The sequence below is a fragment of the Dasypus novemcinctus genome, chromosome 14 (assembly GCF_030445035.2).
Source record: "Dasypus novemcinctus isolate mDasNov1 chromosome 14, mDasNov1.1.hap2, whole genome shotgun sequence".
NCBI classification, from domain to species: domain Eukaryota; kingdom Metazoa; phylum Chordata; class Mammalia; order Cingulata; family Dasypodidae; genus Dasypus; species Dasypus novemcinctus.
The window spans coordinates 41,390,725-41,411,383 of record NC_080686.1 but is presented as its reverse complement, the minus strand read 5'-3'; the positions used below and the strand labels follow the sequence as shown (position 1 = coordinate 41,411,383).

General features: G+C 36.7%; 1 protein-coding gene across 2 annotated transcripts in view; it reads right to left on the bottom strand.

The window, feature by feature from the left end:
• Positions 1-6,841: 6,841 nt before the first annotated feature.
• The window catches only part of PKIA (cAMP-dependent protein kinase inhibitor alpha), a 102,603-nt gene continuing 88,785 nt past the window's right edge, over positions 6,842-20,659 (bottom strand). Inside the window, exons 1-3 of one of the 2 annotated variants that reach the window (XM_071207887.1) lie at positions 20,471-20,557; positions 12,961-13,138; positions 6,842-10,389 (exon numbers count right to left, since the gene is read on the bottom strand). In XM_071207887.1, coding sequence (XP_071063988.1) covers positions 10,310-10,389; positions 12,961-13,111 — 231 coding nt within the window. In that variant the 5' untranslated portion in view covers positions 13,112-13,138; positions 20,471-20,557 and the 3' untranslated portion in view covers positions 6,842-10,309. Of the gene's footprint in view, positions 10,390-12,960; positions 13,139-20,470; positions 20,558-20,659 lie in introns of those variants that run through there. The other variant, XM_071207888.1, reaches the window with a different exon arrangement.

Genomic DNA, 20,659 nt, shown 5'->3' with positions numbered 1-20,659 from the left:
AGATATACATTCTCCCAGTATGTGCACAAGGGTTACACTGATCAGCTCAGTACAGAGACATGGGATCCATACTGGGAGAACAGGAGGGTGCCACCCTGAATTGATAAGGAATGGGGGTGGGGCCAGCAAGGGCACCCTTAAATTTTACTGCTTTTTTCCCTCTACAGCTTTTAAAAAGGCTTTTTCTTGATTAGTGCTTGTCCTGTTACTGGAGACATTTAACTCTTTTCTGGAGCTTTGGGAAAGATGTTTCTGCTAGTTTCTGCTGGTTATTCAAGACTTCCATGGGGCACAGAGCCCTGAAGTATCTCATTTCTTGATTGGGTTGGGGGCGGGGTAAGCTTTCTCTATATTTTTTAATGTGGCTCCTAGAAAATATAAAGTTGTATTTTTGGCTGATATTATAGTTCTGGTGGGCCACTCTAGTGTAGGTGAAAGAGCATGGGAATTGTCATCAGAGAAGGTAGACTTAGGTTTCAATCCTGGCTTAGTAACACAAAACCTGCATGACCTTGAACAAGCCACTTAAACTCTTTGAGCCTTAGGTTACTCATTTATTTTATAAGGAAATAATTAACCTCATATTGCAGAGTAATTATAAGTAATAGAGGTAATATAATGAAGCATCTCATACATGTTCTGAACAAGATAGTTATTCTTTTTCTGAGAAGGAAAGGAATCTTTTACACCTCTTTTATGGTCACGTATAAGAAGATTTTTCTCTTATACTTGCATCACATATTGCCAGCAGAGAAGTATGGTACGTTTAAAAACAGAGGAGCGTGTCAGGGCATGAGTAGAAAGCAAGGATAAAGGACAGCAGCAGCTGCAGTGCCAGATGGAATCCTGTCTGTGCCTCCTTGTTTTCATTTTTGCTTCTTCTTTTTCCTCCAAAGTCTCTTTGGCTTTTTGGCTGCCGCATTCTTAAACTTGGAATTTTTTGTGTGTACTTCCACCTCAAACCTTTAACCTACCTTTAAACTTTTAACCCTTGGTTCCAGAATTCTTCCATTTCTATGTCACGCTCTGTGGATATAGTTCCCATCTGTGGCTCAGGGTCTTTGTCCATGGGACATGCCCTGATGTCCACATGCTTTTTCTTGACTTATCTCTTGGTGCTGGCCTACTAGCCACCGCTGAACTACGTCAGGCACCCCCTTGGGTCCTGAGTGCCTGGCATCGTCTTCTGGGCCCTCCAGGTCCTCCTTCTTAGTGTCTCAGATTTCTCATCCTCCACCCAGCTCAGTGTTTCTCCTCAGACTTAGCAGACTCTGTAGAATGCCTAATAATATCTCTTTCTTCAGTGAAGTAAATATTTCAAGGAATAATTCCAAAGCATTCTTCTCCATGATATTTCTTGTTGTGTGACATTTTCTCCTCATAATCTACATGGAACGTTCCATATTCATCTATTATATTTCATTATATTTAGACATTTATTGTAAATACGTATTTACTTGTCTTACTATTTCTAGTAAATGCATATACTTTACTTTACTAAACTCAGGGTTTCACATGACCGTTTTTGTAGAGTTACTTTTTTAAAAGTCTCATCTAAAACCCAGAAATAATTTAAAAGGAATCCCAATATTTATTTATTTCTCTTTAAAAATATTTAAGAAGGTCTAATTCCCAACTTACAAAAATGCTTTTCTTAGCCTTCCCAATTCGCTTTCACTTTATCTCTTCATTGAAGCCTCTTATTGTCAAACTCTCCAAACATTTTTCAGAAACCCTAGTTTCCTTGCTTTTCTTATCTTTCTTCTAATTCTTAGCTCTTTATTAAGCAAGTTGACATAAACATGTTAGTTTTTTAATTTTTTTGGTCTTCTTCAATCATTCGATTTTTCCTAACAAAGAACAATCCTGACCTTGAGATTTTTCATGTAAGAGTCTTATTTTTCCTCTTCTTAACTCTAATCTATACAGACCTATTTTCTCAATTCTGTGTTACAAAAGGCCTGGGAATCAGTTGGCCCAAAAGTATATTATCAGGGGAGCAGACGTGGCTCAAGGGAGGTCCCTGGTTTGGTTCCTAATGCTGCGTAAAATGAACAAACAAACAAATACAAACAACAAGCAAACAAGCAAAAGAACCAACTCATGGGAGCTGATGTGGTTCAGTGGTTGAATGCCGGCTTCTCACATACAAGGTCCTGGGTTTGTTATCCAGCCCCAGTACCTCAAAAAACAAAACAATACAAAAGCAAAACAAAACAAAACAAAAAAACCCACAACGGCAACAAAAAAGAAGAGTAAATTATCGTTAGAGAGGAGAATTGAGTGAGAAACTCCTTATCATGAAGGGTGGAGTGTTGGTAGGGGGAAGGCCGAGAAAATTGAAGGAAAAAAATACGGTCCACATCATGTTTCAGTTTCTATTCGTGAAGGATTTTGAGGTCTTCTATTTTACCCTTATTGCACCTAAAAGAGAGAGTTAAACTTACTTAATACTCAATAAATATTTCCTAAATAAATTGGATGATTTACTGGATTTTATTAAGGACCATCTGGGAGGGCAGATTCTGTTGAAGGTGTCATTGCTCAGCAGCAGCTATTTTTGCATAAATTTTGCCCTTAGAACTCATAGTTATGCATTGTTTTAAGAATTTCAAAGACCATGCGGAATAATAGAAAACTTAAAAATTCAACAGGACAGTCCTAAAAGTCACAGCATCTGATTCAAGTGAAATGCGTATGATGAATCATGGCAGCCAAAGTGAAAATGTGTTTTGTTAGGATTTACCTACACAAGTACCTTGGCCATTCTTAATTTTTTAGTGTCATAGTTAGAAAGTACACAATTCTTCTTTTAGATGTTTGATGTCCAGTGTTAATTTGTTTGCTAGGTTTTTTTTTTTCCTGTCTGAATAAGTTTCCAAAAGCTACATTATTCAGAAAAAGACTTTAAGATTCCATACAGATATTGGTGTCCTCTTTCTTAAAACATAAAAATGTGTTTTTTTGCCTCTTTTATTTTTCCCTTTTGTTCTATGAATTCCTGCCCTTAAAGTTCATTATTATTCTTACCAGACCTTTCATTTCTTTAGGCTCTTAAAGTACGTTAGATTATATTTCTGTGGAGCACATTCCTGGAATAAAAGTGCAACCTGTAACAGTGTAGCCTGTAAAAGCCTCCCTGGAGATTGTCCTCTCTCACTGTGTTGCTCAGGAGAGGAGAATGAAATACAGTCTCCTTTTGGAATAATCTCAATTCCAGGAAACTGAAAGGGAGTCTTGTTATAAAATGCTAAAAAATATCTTTACTTGAGTAATAATTAGCTGGATGGCTTACCCTGACCTCATCATTTATTTATATATTTTTCTATTGTATACATACGTCTTATCTTTGTAAGTTACACTAAATCTTTATGTGTTTGTGTGCATGTGTGTTCTCACACAACATACAGTTTGAAATATAAATTTTAAAATACTTTATTGCATAAACTAGAAAAAACTTTTGAAAGAAAGAAAGTTTTTAGTTTTCATACTACAATATAGTGCAGCTCTCACTATTTTTAACCATCAACTTTATCTCTGAATTGCATTATTCCCTAATGGATCTTAGAGCAAATGTTGACTCTTAACTATATTGTGAGCTTCAGAAGGGCAGATAGCATTCACTTGGAAATATTTATTGAGCATCGAACTGACAATGAAAATATAAAAATTTAAAAAGTTAGCATCCTGGCCCCAAAGGAGCTCTTATTTTAGTTGAAGAGATACGCACGTAAGCAAATGTAAGCATACTAAAATGAAATGTTCGCAGACAACAGGATTAGTGGAGAAAGAAGTATGGGGCAACTAATTTCCTTAGGTGGAACTTGGGTATGTAAAAGCAAGTCAAAAAAGAATCTGAAGGAAGAGGTGCAATGCAGCATAGTTTGAAAAGAGCAAGAATTTGTCACAAGCATGAAGAACATTTAAGGAAGACAAAAAATGCTAACATGGAGCAAGGAGTTGCATAACAAACTGTGCTGCTTGTACAAAGTTTTGTTTGATTCGATTTAAGCATTTTTTAAATTAGGGGATTGGAATGATCAGATTTGTGTATTAGAAAATTACCTCTAATGGCAAAATGGACAGTACAAGTCCCAGAATGGAAGCAAGTCTTGGACAGGCCACAGCATTATGTTAGGTAAGAGACAATTTAAAAGATTGAAGTACAGACAAAAAGAAGTGGGCGGTTTCAAGGAACAGTTACGAATTTGAACTGATTCATTGAAAAACAAATTGGGGGAAAAGGGAAGAGCCAAAAGAACTGTAAGAATTATGGTTTAAGTTTCCCAGAAAACCAATAGTATCATTATATCAGATTTGTAAGATATAAGGAAAGGTAAGTTTGGGAATGGGGTTACATACTGAGTTTAGCTTTGGAATGTTGAATGATAGGGTGCTTTTGGGAAATCCATATTGGTCTACTAATAGGCATTTGGAAGTATAAGCCAGGTGGTCAGGAGTGTCCTCTGGGCTGGAGATGAAGATATGAGACTCATGGTGGTAAACATGGTATTTGATGGTGTGGGAGTGGAAGAGGTCATCCAGAGAATGGGATCAGAGAAAAGAAATAAGGTTGGAATCCCAGGGATCCACAGTATTTAATGGAAATTAGAGAAGGAGGAACTAGTCCATGAGAGTGAGGTGTCAGAAAGAAAGAAAAAAAAAAAAACCTGAAAAAAAGAAAAAAGGAAGACACATGAGGCATTTAAAAAATGATTCCATGGTGAGCGGGGAGCAGGGTTAAATAAACAAAAGCTATCTATTATACTTATCAAATGATATATTCATTTAGACCTGATGCAGAGAGGTGTAGTGGGACTGAGTACAAAGAAGTTGTGCATTTTTGTTCGTACAAGGCTGCTCTTGAGAACTAGTGACTCCATTGGCAGTCATCTCAGAGTAAAATAGAACATGAAACTCTACAACAGCACAAGATTATCTAGTCCATCTCTGCATGTTCAGCCTCCAGATTAGCACCTACACATGTGGCAAATATGCCTATGAAGAAATGAGCATTATAGCATCTGAGAATGTAGCAAACAAGCATTAAGGGAGATTGTGCCTGAAGGACATGGACACATCATGGAACTGGAGATTCTCGAGGAGAAAATTGACTTTTACTTCGGATTTGTAGATTCCATTCTTAACAGAACTTTATTAAAAGGTGCTATCCTGGCATGCTAATACTAATTAAAATTATAAAACATTAAATATTATTTTGATGATGTTTGACTTATCTGAACCATCATCACTTTTAATTTTCATATTGGCCAAAGCTTCAGTGACAACTATCGGGAGTCCAGGAGCTACTAGCGATGCCACTGGTAACTATATTGAGAAAGGTCTAATCAGAAGTCAAATTGCAAAAGGATGAGAATAAGGAGGAGCAGAAGCATGAAAGCGGAGCACAGATTACTATTTTGAAATATTTAAATCGTGAAGGAAAGAGGGGAATTTGAGCATGCTTATGGAAAAGGGGAAAGTCAGTGAAGAGGGAAGGATAATTAATAGACCTCCTTTTGAGGTCACAAAAGAATGATTAAAAATCTCCAGGAAAGGAAAAAATCTTGGACATGAAATGGGAAATGTTCTCTGTCCCCAAGGGCATGAAAAAAAGAAAGCCATGTAGCACTTATGTCAAACTGAGATTGCAAACAATGCATTAGCCATGTTATAAATGTTTTATAATCATTTAGCATTTCTGAGACAGGTAGAGAGCAAGAGATGGGTTTGATTGCTTTTGACAGGGTAAGGGAGGCAGAATTACAAGAAAGTAAAGAAGTTGTAGCACTGAGGAGAAAGATTAACAATACTCTGGAGTAGGAGGACTGCTGAGGAAACATGTGTCTGGATATGGTCAGAAAGTAGATGTGGGGTAAATTTAAGTTAGCAGGTTAGTCAGATAGTTTTGTTAATTTTGACTTTAAATGAGAGATAATGCCCTCCAAATCTCCCAATCTTGGACTAGACAGAAGCCAAAAATATACAAGAAGAGCCGCTAGAGGCAAATGCGAACTTGTTTCACTGGCCAGGGTTTTGTCCCAGATCCCCACCTAGTGTTTTACTTTGTGCTCTGAGTAAGTTGAATTTAAATATCTACACCCTCTTCTGCCCCTTAGGCTAAGACCTGCCTGGACTCAGGCTGAGTACCTTTCTATACCTATTTTCTTTGGAGCCGCACTGTAGTTTCTCTTTGCTTTTTACCTCCTGCATGTGATAAAAGAAAGCAACATCAAAAAAAAAAAAAAAAAAGAAATTAAAACTTCTTTTTTCCTCTACCCCGAAATGTTATCGTAAATGGAGTGGAATCATTTGTGTCTTTGAGGACTGCCTTGTGTTTTGACTCATTTTGAAGCTCTGAAGTGGAGTGAGCAGAGTGGGTGCACCAGAAAGCCTTGAGCTTCTTCTGGACTTGGGTTCTCAGGTTGGAGGATATGGGAGGTAAAGAAGATATTAAAGTCACGTGGGGAATTTTTTCAGTGCATGCGTATTGTGGAGGAGGGGCCGTTGTAACAGTTCCAGGGAATTCTGATCTACACCTTTCCTTCTGACAGAAATCACTGCTGTGCAGACGAGCAGGCATGAACCACAGATGTGCCACTGGAGTTTAAGATCTGGGAGGCAAGATGGTTTTTGTAGTCCATAAAGTTCAAGATGTGACCTACTCAGGAATACTGGTGAAAATTAACTGGAATGAAGGCCAGGAAAGAGTGAGGCTGAAATGCTGGGTGCCCACAACACCGGGTGGCTGAGGCTTCGGATTCCTCCTTTATCATCCAGAGCACTTTCTCTAGTGCTGAGTACATGGTGTGTGTTCAATAAATACTCTTAATAGACTGTGTACATTTCAGAAAAATCTGTTACTTTTAATATCAATTATGTGAGCATGCAACATTGCTAAATACAAGAGTCATACAAGCTCACAAATGACCTCAGAGACTGCCACACTTTTAATTAAACAATGATTGAGGGCCTACTAAGGCATAAGTCATAAATCCTTTTCTGTTTTCATGTGATAACTGAGGCATTTTTCTCTCCATTATTTTTATTTATTTATTTATTTTTAGGAGGTACCAGGGATTGAACCTGGGACTTTATACACGGGGAGCAGGCCTCAACCACTGACTAAACTTACTCCCCATTTCTCCTTATTATTATACGTTTCACTCAGAAATTTAACTACCCCCCCTCCCCAGTTACATTTCTTTACTCAATAAGGCTTCTCTGAAGAGAAATGGAGACATTGTTCATCCTGTAAAATGGTATATTGCCTGGTAGGGCAGGTACAGTGTGCAGCTCTGGGATTATTGCCTGAAAACTGGAGGCTGAATTATCTGTAATCTGTTAGGAAACATTATAAGGATTTATGATATGCTGGCATAGGAGGCTTATGATTGATAAAAGGGTATAAATTTGACAAGTTCCCACTTGTTGCACACGAGTCAAAACACTGAAAGCTTCAGGTTTCTAGTAAGAAAAAAAAATTGAGTAGCATGGAACATAAAATAACCAAAGCATGCTAAGATTATATAGACTAACTGCCAGAAAAAATATCTTCTTGGAAGTGTACGACAAAAACACAAAAAATGAATCATAATTTAATTTCTAAAACAAAAAAGTGCATTTTCTGTGATCTAATCCTATCTCTATCAATTCCCATCTAGGTGACCTTAAGCAAGACAATTCCCCTTTGGGGACTCAGTTTCCTTCTCTAAAGTCTGAAGACTGGATCAGTTCATCTCCTAAATCCCTTCCAACTAAACATATTCTATAATTGCCTTTAATGTTGTTGTCCTAAGCACAGTAGAAAGATCCTCAGAGACAAACAAGGGTTCAAATCTTAATTTCATCACTTACTAGATTTTTAAGCTTGGTAAAAGTTATTCCTTATTGAACTCCAATCTCCTGGCCTGTGAAATGGCATAGTGATACCTCTTTAATAGAATTGTTTGAGGCTTAAATGGAAGTATATGAGTATATGTGCTGTGAAGTCATTAGCATAATGCCCATTGGTTAATAGACCTTGGATACCTTAGTTTCCTACCCTTTCTTTGTCTTCCTAAATATCCAGATCCATGTGCAGTACTGAGTTACAAATTAGGGAAATTTTATTTGGAAGGTATTGTTCACTTTTTCAGAGCAAAATTTTTAGAATGTGGAAATTTTGGAAAGTGTATTTTTTATCTTCTCAGTTTTGGAAAGGGGCTTGCATAAAACAGACAAAGTAGCAGTAGGAGGTCAAACTAAATCAAAAGCTCCATATGACTTTGCAATTTAGCACTATTATATACGCAAAAACAAGCATGGCACCACATGCATTAATATTATATCATTTAGGAATATGAAACTTCAAATATTCTCAGCACTGGTCCTAAACTTTACAAAATCACACGAGATCAGTTTGGAATTCCACAACTTTAAGAATGAGGACAGTTTTACCTAGATTCACAAGAAAGCTATGAGGATTTTGAAAAATCGATGATATGCTTTACATCGACTACCAAAAATAGTCTAAAATAGCCCCATGCAACTCTTTTCACACTGGTGACATAAACATTAGTAGATGAAATTTTTGAATTTTAACTGGACATTTTGGCCCATAATGGGTCAGATAGAAGGAAGTACTCTAAACGGTTATCTTCCCTTTTCCTACTCTGAAAGACTCACACTGTTCTTAGTGAGGGTTTTTTCTAGTAGTATCTGATTGAGGACAAATGAGACCCATGCTCTTATCCCAGTCAGTGGGAATATCACTCATCTTTCATCCTGTCTGAGACTACAAAGTGGGGCTGAGTTCCTGGTAGGTCCACAAAGATGACCTGTTGAAATGCTGCTCTACTTACTTCATCTGGGACTGTTTCTAAGACTTCAAGGTCTTCCTGTCATCTGATGTTTGTCCAGTCATTCATGAACTATTGGTGAATTACTGGTTCCTTATTTATTACCACTGACAAATGATGTCATAATACTGACCAGAGGGATTACACAACTCACAAAAAATGTCCATATAATAAGTACCATGATGTCGAAACACAGCAGAGGCCATCAACAGTATTACGGAAGGTTTTGTCAGCTTCTAATGATGATTATTATTGTATCAGAATGCAGTTCACACTAATTATTAGTAAAAGTTTACAAACATTAAAAAGTGCATAATAACATTTGGATCTGATAGGGCTGAAAAAAGACATGAAAAACACAATACAAGGGCTTTAGTTTTGTGATTGGTGTCCACATGATTGCAAGGAGATCATTTTTTCCATCTTTTGCAGCATTGGGGAGGTAAGCTGTCCTCTTCAAATTTAAATAATAGCACAGAGTATTGTGAGAAATTTGATTCCATAAGTACAAAGCATTTTCAGTTCTTAATACAGACCTTAGCTTCTTTTTTCCACATTCCTATTCCCCTAAAATTCTTATGATTAAAATGAAAATATTAGTTGGAGAAAGCTCTCTGCTTAGGAATAAAACAAAATTGACAGGTTGAATTCCAGTCTGTGCAGACATCAAACAGACTGAATTCAGATAATAGTCACATTCATGGATATTTCTTAATGCCTGTATAAGAAAGCAAAGGGTCTTGATAAATTTGTCAGACTTAATCAGTTCGCCAAGATAGAGGGATTGAGGGGAAGGATTGAGTTAAAAAAAGTGTGTTCTATCTTGTGTACACCACCACAGTATGGAAAAGGAAAAAAAAGGCAGCCCTTCGAAAAATGAGTGGTATAAAAATTCACAGTAACATACATCATTTTTGTTTTTCATAAGCAATTAAAGAAGGGGGCAGTGCTGAGCATCTATACTGTACAATACAAAACAGTGTAAAGAACACAAGCAGTAACACATGGATACACAACTCTAAAAACAGTGCTTTCTGGATGGTTCTTTTACTGGGTGAATACTTGAGCCAGAGATCTTCAAACTCTGGCATTCAATCAACCCTTTGCGATTAGACACAATTAAATCCTCTGACATTGTGAGGGGCCAGAGCTACAGGAAGAATCATCATCTAGTGTCGGTGCTACTCTCTACAAGCATTTCATCATATGATCAAGTGAAAGGATCCATACAAAAATGACGTCCAAACACAAGCCACATGATTTTCAACCATTGCTAATGACAGAGGTAGAGAAAAGTCTGTCTGCAGCCACAGCCTCTGCCCCCATTTTTAACATGATAATGAGCAGGTGTCTGCAATGCAGCACAGCCATTTTCTTTTTCCCCTTTTCACTCATGGAAACAAATGCATTCCGGCTAGGCCTGGAGATTTGAGACACTGTCAGGTGTTGTCGAAGGTCAGAGTGGGGCGTTAGCTTTCGGATTTTGCTGTTTCCCCCTGGGCTTCCCCACTTTGTTCTGTCGAATTTCGCTGCGCATCTTCCTCACTTTCTGTAAGAGCCAGTGAAAAAACAAAAAAGACAAAAATAAAAATTATTGCTTTTATTTACTGACTTTTGGTTTATCATATCATATTGGAAACATGAGAAATACTCAAGAAGTCTGAAATCCTTGAAGATGCATATATATATATATATATATATATATATATACACTCTTGGTAAGCAGACCAACCTCAGGGACCATAGCTTAAATGTTTCAAGGGCTGATAAATAATCCTGGTTCTGTAAACTAGGAACAGTATGGCCCTCAAACAAAATAATAATTGGATTTTTAGAGTAGTTAGTGATCATCTATGCTTTTGATCAACGACTAGGAAATCTTACAGTCAAGTCATGCCACTTAAATAGCGTTTCACAGGTTGCAATCTAGCTGTCTGTTGGTAGAAACCAGAAATGGGGTGCAAGTTTAGTTATTTTTAGTATCTGACTGTCTTATTTTATGAAATATTAAAAATTGCATTTTCCATGATTTATATAGCACTTAATGATAAAACCCAGCTGATTTCTCAGGGCATTATTAGTTTGAATTACAAGCAAGAGTGGAAAATGAAAGGACATTTGTTCTTGTCCATTGGTCAGCCATTGGTTGGGTGGTTAGGATGGTCTCTGGCCTGACCTTAGAGAACATTTGCACAATTCCAATAAAACCATCCTTATAACTGCACCATCAGCAACAAACTCAGCAACATAGCAACACTGAAACTGAGCAAAGCTTTCACTCCACGTAAGGTCAATAAATGAGTATAAGCTGTAGGTAATCCTTGACTCAAAGATTCAATTATCTGCATGTGTTACTTCACTACTAGGCAATCAGTATGGCTTGGTGGACAAAATAAATGGGGAGTTGCAATGATACAAGTTATATTGATATATGCTAAGAGTTTGTTATCATAATTGAAATGGATGGAGGTAAGTGGGCTGGTCCATTCTTTCAATTGTAATGTTGAAAGGCAGTTTCTCTTTTACTCTTAAGAAGTACACACAAAACAGCTCCCATATTCCAATGATATTAAATCTTTATGGAAATTAATAGCAATTCCACCAATAAAAATCTTATTCTGTTCTTAAGGATTTCTAAGGTATGAATAGGCATTACATATCATTTTCATACACTACTTTTATTATTAGAGTAATGAACAGGCTCTCTCAAGATACACAGATAGTGAGTATCAGAGATGAGTAGATTAGCATGCAACAAAAAAGTGATAAATGGGAGATGCTCTTGGTAACCAAAGGAATGAAGTCAAATGAGGGCAGATGTGAGAAAGAATTTTTAAGGATGAAAGTGACTGCATAAATACAAGATGAGAAACTCGACTCCCATGGGGCTTGGGACTTTCTAGGTATCTGGGGACACTCCTCAGGTCTTAGCACAACTGACAGCACAGAGCTGTCATTACGTTCTCCTTTGTGTTAACAAAGGGATAGCAAAGTTGTTATGAGATAATACAAGATAGAAACATTAAGGAATTAAAATGGACATCCCTCACAATTTTTAGTCAATGATGTTTAATTTGCCATCATATAGTTGTCATTTTTTTATAGTTTGTTTTCAAAAAAAAAAAAAAGAAACACAGATTCCCGTGCCGCTGTCAACAACAGAAGCAGACAAAGAAGACGACGCAGCAAAGACACAGAGAACAGACAACAGGGGCGGGGGTGAGGGGGGGTGGGGGGGAAGGGGAGATAAATAATTAAATCTTTAAAAAAAAGTTTTCATACTGTGCAAGTGTTACTTTTAGCTCTTTCCTTAGAATAATAAGTAAAGTCAGTACTGTTTATACTTTGCCTAGTTTTTGACTTTATGATTTGATAGAGAAACAAGAATTTTGCAAGACCTAGAAAAATGCAATTAACATGCATAAATGGAAAAGGAGCCATCGGTAAGCATAAAGATATTGGAATTATTTTGTCAAAACAAAATTCATTAATAATTTAATACATTATTTTGTATAAGAAAGGGTTTGGGGCCAAAAATTCTCAATTTCAGTGAAAATAGAAATTAAATTGTACTACGGATAAAAACATCCTAATAAGGGTAGTTAAACCTAATGCATTCTGGAGATTATGTAAAATATCATATCATGTAAAAAATGTAAATCTTATGAACAAAAGAAACAGATTCTCAAAGACACTACAGAAAATAGCATCTTTATCCACTCTGTGCCACCAATTTGATTAATTCCCTTTCACCTTTCTCAGAACTGTTTTGAGAAGTAACTCCTGGTTATAACAGAGAAAAACATGAAACTCAAATATGCATGTCTATTTTTTTCCCGATGATGCTATTAAAGTTTTAGTATCAATCAGAATTTTAAAAGATCAATCCGTAACCCACTTGCCTTTCCCCACTGAATAAAATGCTATCCCTTCCTGTGTTGAGGTAATGTTGCTGCGCTGTTTTATTAAAGGATTAGTCCTAGACCCTCATCTTGCTGTAGGCTGTTTACAACTCTACTAGGTATTTTCAAAGGTTGGCTTTCATGCCATAGTTCTACTCGGTGAAATGCTGCAAATTATTCCATGTTCATATGGAGATGTGTGTCAAATGACTTCTTACCTGTCTTGTTGATATCAAGACCTGCTAATTTCAAGGCTAATTCATTGCTGTTTCCACTTGCAGAGGAGACCAGGATATCATGTATAGCATTTCTTCTACCTGTTCTTCCTGAAGCAATAAAATCTGCATATGTAGTTTCCACATCAGTCATTGCTAACAAATATCCACATAGCAGGGACTACAAAAGAGACAAAAATGAACAGGTAAATGTAATGTCGGTCTAAGTAAATATTAGAAAGACACTTGAAAAATTGAATGTGAAGTCATTATTTTGTTTACATGTCCACAAAGCAAGTAGTGCTTTGATGCTTGTCCTAAGTGTTTTGATCAAGGGTCAGGAAACTTTTTCTGTGAAGGGCCAGATAATAAATATTTTAGACCTTGCAGGCCATATGCCCTCTACCCCAACTACTGCTATTTCTGTGGCTATAGTGCAAAAACAGTCTCAGACAAGAAGTTAAATGATTAAGGTGATGTTCCAATAAAACTTTATTTACAAAAACAGGCAGAGGGCTATATGGCCCACATGCCATAGTTTGTTGACAACTGGTTAAGATAATAAAGTTCTCCTTCTCTGGCACCATTTTCATCAGTCTAATGCCAGAGAGGAGATCTTAAGATCAGTAACATACCAAGATGGAGGTCAAGTGGGAGTGATCCATTCTAGAGGTAAGCAGCGAGTGCGTTATCATTAGGGAGCCTACAAACAATGATTAGATCGACCAGGATCCAGTTAGCTTTTTATTACCATGATGCATCGGCAATTCTAAGCAATGTCAGTGATTAAGAACTGGTCCCAGTCCAGGACGACACCTCCCTTGTGCCTACCTTGGTATGCTATGCTAGAAAGGAATAACAATTTCTCTTGACTGAATTTTTGAAATAAAATCAAAAGTAATTGTTTAAATTTACATAAAAGCCAGTGAAGGTGAGTATTCCCATACAAATTTAGAATTGTACATAATTAAAATCTTAAACCAATTTTCAAGGGAAAAATATGAATTATGTGTATTAACAAAAGGCCATGAAATACAAATGTTTATATTCTTCCTCTATGTTTAAATTCACAGCTTTCCCTGAAAAGACAGATGAATACTAAGATTTGAAATCGTGATATTTCTGTAGGGTTAATTCATTTAAACAGAACTTTAAAATAAAAACATTTTCATTTAAAGTATTTCTAATCATTCCAATTGCATTTTATTATAGTTTAAAATTAAAAACTCATACCAATTTGAAAGGGGGTCTTTTCAAAATACAAGAACTATGGAAGAAGGTAGATTGGTGGAGTCAACACATCACCATGGATGTACACAGTGGCACTTGGAAATTACAGAAGTACATTCCTTTAAGCTTAGTCCCAATCATCTCCCAAAGCACATTGAGGAGGGAACTGTTAATTTCATCTAGAGATTTTCATATTCTCTTTTGTTCAAGGGAAAAAAGGGAGGTATAGCATAATACACATTTTGAAATAGGAAATATATGTATATTGCATGCTTCACTGCGACTATATTTTGGGTAACACCGATGTCCTTTTACATGACTATATCTATCTTTTTTTTTTTTTCTGGGTATACATTTTGATAGTTGTTAACATTTTATTTAAAATTTCAACTTCTTTTCAGAAGACCCTGGTTTTTGTTCTTGACCTACAATGAGTCATGGACTGAGATGGAATATCACTTGACCTCTTTGTCTTCCATTGTCTAAGAATTGAGACAGCTGGAGAACATGATCATTAATGAACTTCCAGAGAAGATGTAGAAACAATGATAACTCAAAATCACCTAATCTCCAAACTCTTGAATTTTCAAATTCCCTCCCCTGGCCATTAACAACCAATCTGCCTCTTCCTCTTTCTCCTAATACATCTATTCTTGACACTGATCCTGCCTTTAATTCTTTTTTTTTTCCTGTTTCATGTTAATTTTATTTTTAAAAATTTATTTATTTTTATTGTCTTTTTAAAAAAATATACATACATCATGCAAAATGTTACATTAAAAAAAATAAGAGGTTCCCATATATCCCACTCCCCACCCCCCAATTCCTCCCACATCAACAACCACTTTCATCAGTGTGGTACATTCACTGCATTTGATGAATAGATTTTGGAGCACTAGCTGGATCAGTTGCCCAATATTCATGCAGCGTCTTCCTGGCATCAAGAAGTCCCTTACATCTTGTGTCCTCTGTCTTCCTAAGTCTCAACACTGGGAAAAACACCACAGGGTACTTTCTCTGATCTCACTGCTGGATAGCTAATTGTTACCTGAAAAAGTTACAAAACTGTGCCAACTGGCTCAGGTAGAAATTTTTTTACTCTATTATTAGTATACACTTGGACTTGCTCATAAATTCTTTTGTTCACCTCTAGTTGACACTTTGCATGCTGTTCTTTGAGGTAAGTATTCCAAACCAGTCCCAGTTCACAGACCCAGGCACCTAACCATTGCCTTCAGAGATGACTTTGCACCTTCCTTTTCTGAGAAGATGCAGCACATCTGCTGTCATTTCACTTAAAACTTCTTCCACTGCTAAACACCATTTCTCTCCATTACTCTCACTCTTTCTTCTCTGAATGAATTGGCCCTTTTCTTTTTAAGGCATGTTATTGATTCTATTTCCTTCTAGCTCCATCCATCATTTTTTCTCTTAAGCTTTTTCCTCTGGATTTCTCCCTTAAGTTTACAAGCATTTTCAAGTCTTCCTTAAAAAAATGAACCAACCATCCAAACAAAATCCTTTCCTCATCCTTCATACATCTTTGTGATACTAGTTCTTTCCCTCATAAAACTTCCCAAAGGGGTTTAGCTATTTTAATTTTCTCTACTTGCCTTGAAGTAAACTTTGAAAAATTTTTATAGTATGTTTTATGAAGACTACTTTTTAAAATAGATCACTGATATATAACTGCTTAAAGTTAAGGTTTCCCTTGAGTGTCCATCCTGCTGAATTTTCCCACAGCACTTGACACTGCCAGTTACATTCTCCTTGAAACTGTCCCTTAGCATATGTAACAAGTTATAGAGGTAAGATTATTGGCTTTGGAATCAGACCTATCCAGACCTGCCACTCACTATATATCATTTCTCTGAACTCGGGTTGATCATCTATAAATTGTGATAAATATACCTAGGACTTAAGGTTGCTCTGAGAATTTACTGAGATTATGTATGTTAAAAAGTCTTACATGAATTGACAAATGGAGGTTAGGTGCTGAATAAAAACTAGGTATCCCTTTCTCAGCATCCATGAAATCTCATTATACAGGCTCCAATTCTTTTTGGCCTTTGTGCTCTTCAGATTTTTCTTCCTGGGTCACCTGTTTAAATATGGGCACTTTCTGTCAGAATTCAGGATCAGTCCTTGACTCTCTCTTCTTCCTGACTTGCATACCTCAAATGCCATGGCTTCTGAGTCCTCACCTATGAGTAACTTCTTAGTTTGAATCTGCAGTTTAGACAGATCTCCCAGCCTTCTCAAGTGTATGGTCAACTGCCTGCTGAAAAGGTGTTTCCAACTGGCTTTGCACAAGCATTTCATATCCAATAAAACAAAATAAGATTGCAACAAAACACACCAACAGAGAAAATTGGCCTCATCATCATGGCTGAAACCCAACCTGCTCATCTTTCAAATCTCCTTTCCAGAAACTGACATACCATGCCAGAGCATATTTTTATTATTTCTCTCCCTTAAACTCCATGTCCAATCATTTGCCAGGTCATATTATTTTTTATTTGATGTCACTTAACAATTATTCTCACTAAAAGAGGAAAAACTCTCACCAGGACAATTGCTGAGTATTTCCATTCTCTAGGTTTCTCCTTGTCTCAGTGTGTCCCAAATGCTGCCACCAGAATGTGTCAACTTTTGACCTTTGTCAAAGTCTTCAAAGCCTACCCTACTGTCTATAAAACACAATCTGAATTAGTCAGCATTTCATTTAAGGCCTTCAACAATCTGAAAAGAACCCACTTTTGCTGCTTTCACTTCAATCAATTGCTCTCATGATTTCCCAATGTAAATCATGTAGCAGAATAATGCATAATAGTTTCCCTGAATTTCTCTGCTGTGCATTTGCATGAACCTGTTACTCTGCTTAGAATGCCTTTCCCCAACAACTTTGCTTGCTAAAATGGTTTTAGTCCTCAAAATTCAGCCCTATGCCATCTTCACTTTGACCTCTTTCCCTGATCACTTCAGCCAGCACTCCCACAGACCTTTTTTTAAAAATTTATTTTATTTATTTCTCTCCCCTCCCACCCCCCCCATTGTCTGCTCTCTGTGTCCATTCACTGTGTGTTCTTCTGTATCTGCTTGCATTCTTGTCAGCTGGCACTGGGAATCTGTGTCTCTTTTTCTTGCGTCAACTCTCTGTGTGAGCGGTGCCACTCCTGCGCGGGCTGTGCTTTTTTCGTGCCGGGCGGCTCTCCTTGAAGGGTGCACTCCTTGTGCATGAGGCACCCCTGCGTGGCATGGCACTCCTTGCATGTGGCAGCACTGCGTGTGGGCCTGCTCACCACATGGGCCAGCAGGCCCTGGAAATCGAACCCTAGATCCTCCACATGGTAGGTGGACGCTCTATCAGTTGAGCTACATCTGCTTTCCTCCCAGAGACCTTTACCTGTGTCTTTGTTGTGCATTTAAATTCAAACTAGCATTACAGTGGTCTTTTTGTTTCAATCAATTGTAGCTCTGGTAGACAAGATGTGCATTTTGTTTTATGTTTCAATTACATGGAATTCTTAGCAAATTAGTGCTAAATAATTTTAGCAGAGAAATTCCCTGCTTCTTGGTTATACTAAATTTCCAAATCCTAAAAATTCATTTATTCCACTTCACAAGTTTTCACAGGTGAAGAATTTGAGGACCTGGCAGTCTTCACACGGTTAATTATGTGCCTGGAACTTAAGGTCTGCAAATTGCTAGCACACTTTTTCCACTAAACAAGGTTGCCTGTACAGGAGTAAGTTAGGGTTTGCATAAAACTTTTGACCTTGGGAATAATTCAACGTTATTAGTTATAAAGGCATTTTCATTACCTTCTCCACTACCATCAACTGACATAGTATTTGTTTCCTGTGTGACTTTAAAGGTTTAGTTTTGGATATGCATATCAATCTAGAAAACATATCTCATAAATGCTTAAGGGGAGGAGGAGTTACAGGAATCAGTCGACATTGTTATTATCTTTCACTCTCAGTCTTCTCATAGATTTTTAAAAATTTATTTATTTCTCTCCCCTCCCCCCACCCCAGTTGTCTGTCTCTGTGTCTGTTTGCTGCATATTCTTCTTTGTCTGTTTCTGTTGTTGTCAGCGGCACGGGAATCTGGGTTTCTTTTTGTTGTGTCAACTCTCCATGTGTGCAGCGCCATTCCTAGACAGGCTGCACTTTCTTTCGCTCTGGGCAGCTCTCCTTCCGGGGTGCACTCCTTGCGCATGGGGCTCCCCTACGTGGGGGACACCCCTGCATGGCATGGCACTCCTCGTGCATATCAGCACTGCGCATGGGTCAGCTCCACACAGGTCAAGGAGGCCCGGGGTTTGAACCGTGGCCCTTCCATTTGGTAGACGGACACCCTAACCACTGGGCCAAGTCCACTTCCCTTCTTATAGAATTTTAAAACATGTTTTTAACACACACATTCACACAAATCTGATAACAATGCTATGAATTATGTAAAAATATCCTCGTTTGTTCAGATGAAGAAAATACAGCTCAGAGATGATAAGTGACAGATAAAATATACACTACACAGAACCACGATTTAAACCCAGGGGTGTGGGTTTTGTGTAAAGGGCATCACATTTTGCACAAAAGTTCCTCATTCTTTACCATTGTCATTTTTATATGCAGACTGTCATATTAATACATGTGAATGAGGAGAATATATCTAGTTCACTTTGCTGCTAATAGTTTTAAGGAGATTTGAGATACCAAGAAAGAGGAAAAGAAAAGTGATGACATTTTCCATGAGAGAATATGAATTAAAAGATGGTATCCATTGTGTTATCATTGCTATATTGGGGAAGGTTAAAGAATCCTGGTGGCAATTCTACTAATAAAAGAAGAGCCAGTAATTTAGTTTGAATTTTCACTTAGTGCACCAAGTAATGAGCACATGGAGGAAGAAACAGTGGTATGAAAGGTATGCTGTACTCATGGAAGCTTCAAAATGTTTATGTCAAGCTTTCATTTGGATCCAGTGAAAGACAGTAACAATAATTGTGAGAACTTATTCATGGTTACTTCACCTCTTAAATTTTTATGAAATATATTTGTAAACATTGTTGTGCATGTATAATTCCAAGCCTTTAAAGTAACAGAAATGGAATATTGGATGTTGAATTATGGTAGCCATTAAAATTGTTGTTGTTATTATTATCAAAGTAATATTTCTCTTCTTATGGCTTCTCGCTCTAGAAAATAGGTTTCTTTTCCAGTATGAAGAAAAATAACTGACAAATGGCATGTAATGACTATGCAAATAAAGGAACAAACACAACTACATTTTGTAATAAATTATATAGATGCGATGAATGCTATATTTTTATCCCTTTCTCTACGACTAGTCAATTTAGTAAGTTACTTTTAGGCATCCCAAAATAGTTATTTCTTCATTTCATGGCAGCTATGCCACTTTTCTTCCAGTTAAGCTTGATTTAGTGATACAACTACCAGAGGCCTAGAAATATTTTTTACAACAAATATGCCACTTTATAGATGACTCATACTTTTGCTTTGAAATTGTGGGGATATTGTTACCAAATGACTATATCTGACAATATTCCCCTACCCAAATGACAAAAATCCAAAAAAGTCAAATAAATATCAGAAGCCGATAGAGGTTTAGTAGAATAGCAAATAACACATGTCCTGATCTTATTAAAAGAAGACAATTGGAAAAAAACCTGAAAACTTTACCTAACGTAGACTTTGGTTCTTCATTAGGTCCCTGTTTATGTTGCTATAATTAGAATTTTCTAGTCATGATAAAATGGTAATATTGAATAAAGACAAAGTAATATGATGCTATTTTTCATGTATAGTTAACACAAAAAAATGAATTATACTCCTATTCAAAATCTGATGGGAGAGGAAAAAGATTTTATTATTTAATCCTAACCTATATAAAGTTAGATCAATATTTAAAGCATAAATCTCTAAAAATTGACATCTAAAAATTCAATAAAATTTTACAAATATGAATAAGCTTGTTCTTCCTTTTTCCCCTTCTTAAAAAAAAGCCCCACTTAATCACTCTTTTACAAAAGAAGTATTAAATTGATGCTGAGAACATTATCTATAATTGATTTTTTTGTATAATTAATTTTTGAACTTAGATTCATGTTTCCTGTTGCACGTTCTCCTTTTTATGCCCTTTACCTTTTCTAAAACCATACACACAAATTATTTGAAAAAACAAGCCAGAAAGTTTTACTCTACTAGAATTTACAGATACAGACAGATTTTATCGGCTAGGAAAAATATGTACTTACGTCTCCTACATTAAACAGATTGAACAGTTCCACCTAGATGTATCCTGGAAGAAGTTGGGCCTATGAAGCTGCTAAAATGATTTTTATAGTGACACTGAGTCATGAGCCAAATGGTGACTAAATAACATGCTAATTTTACTCCTGTAAATGGGGACACATGGAATGAGACTTGCAGACTTGGAAGGGAAG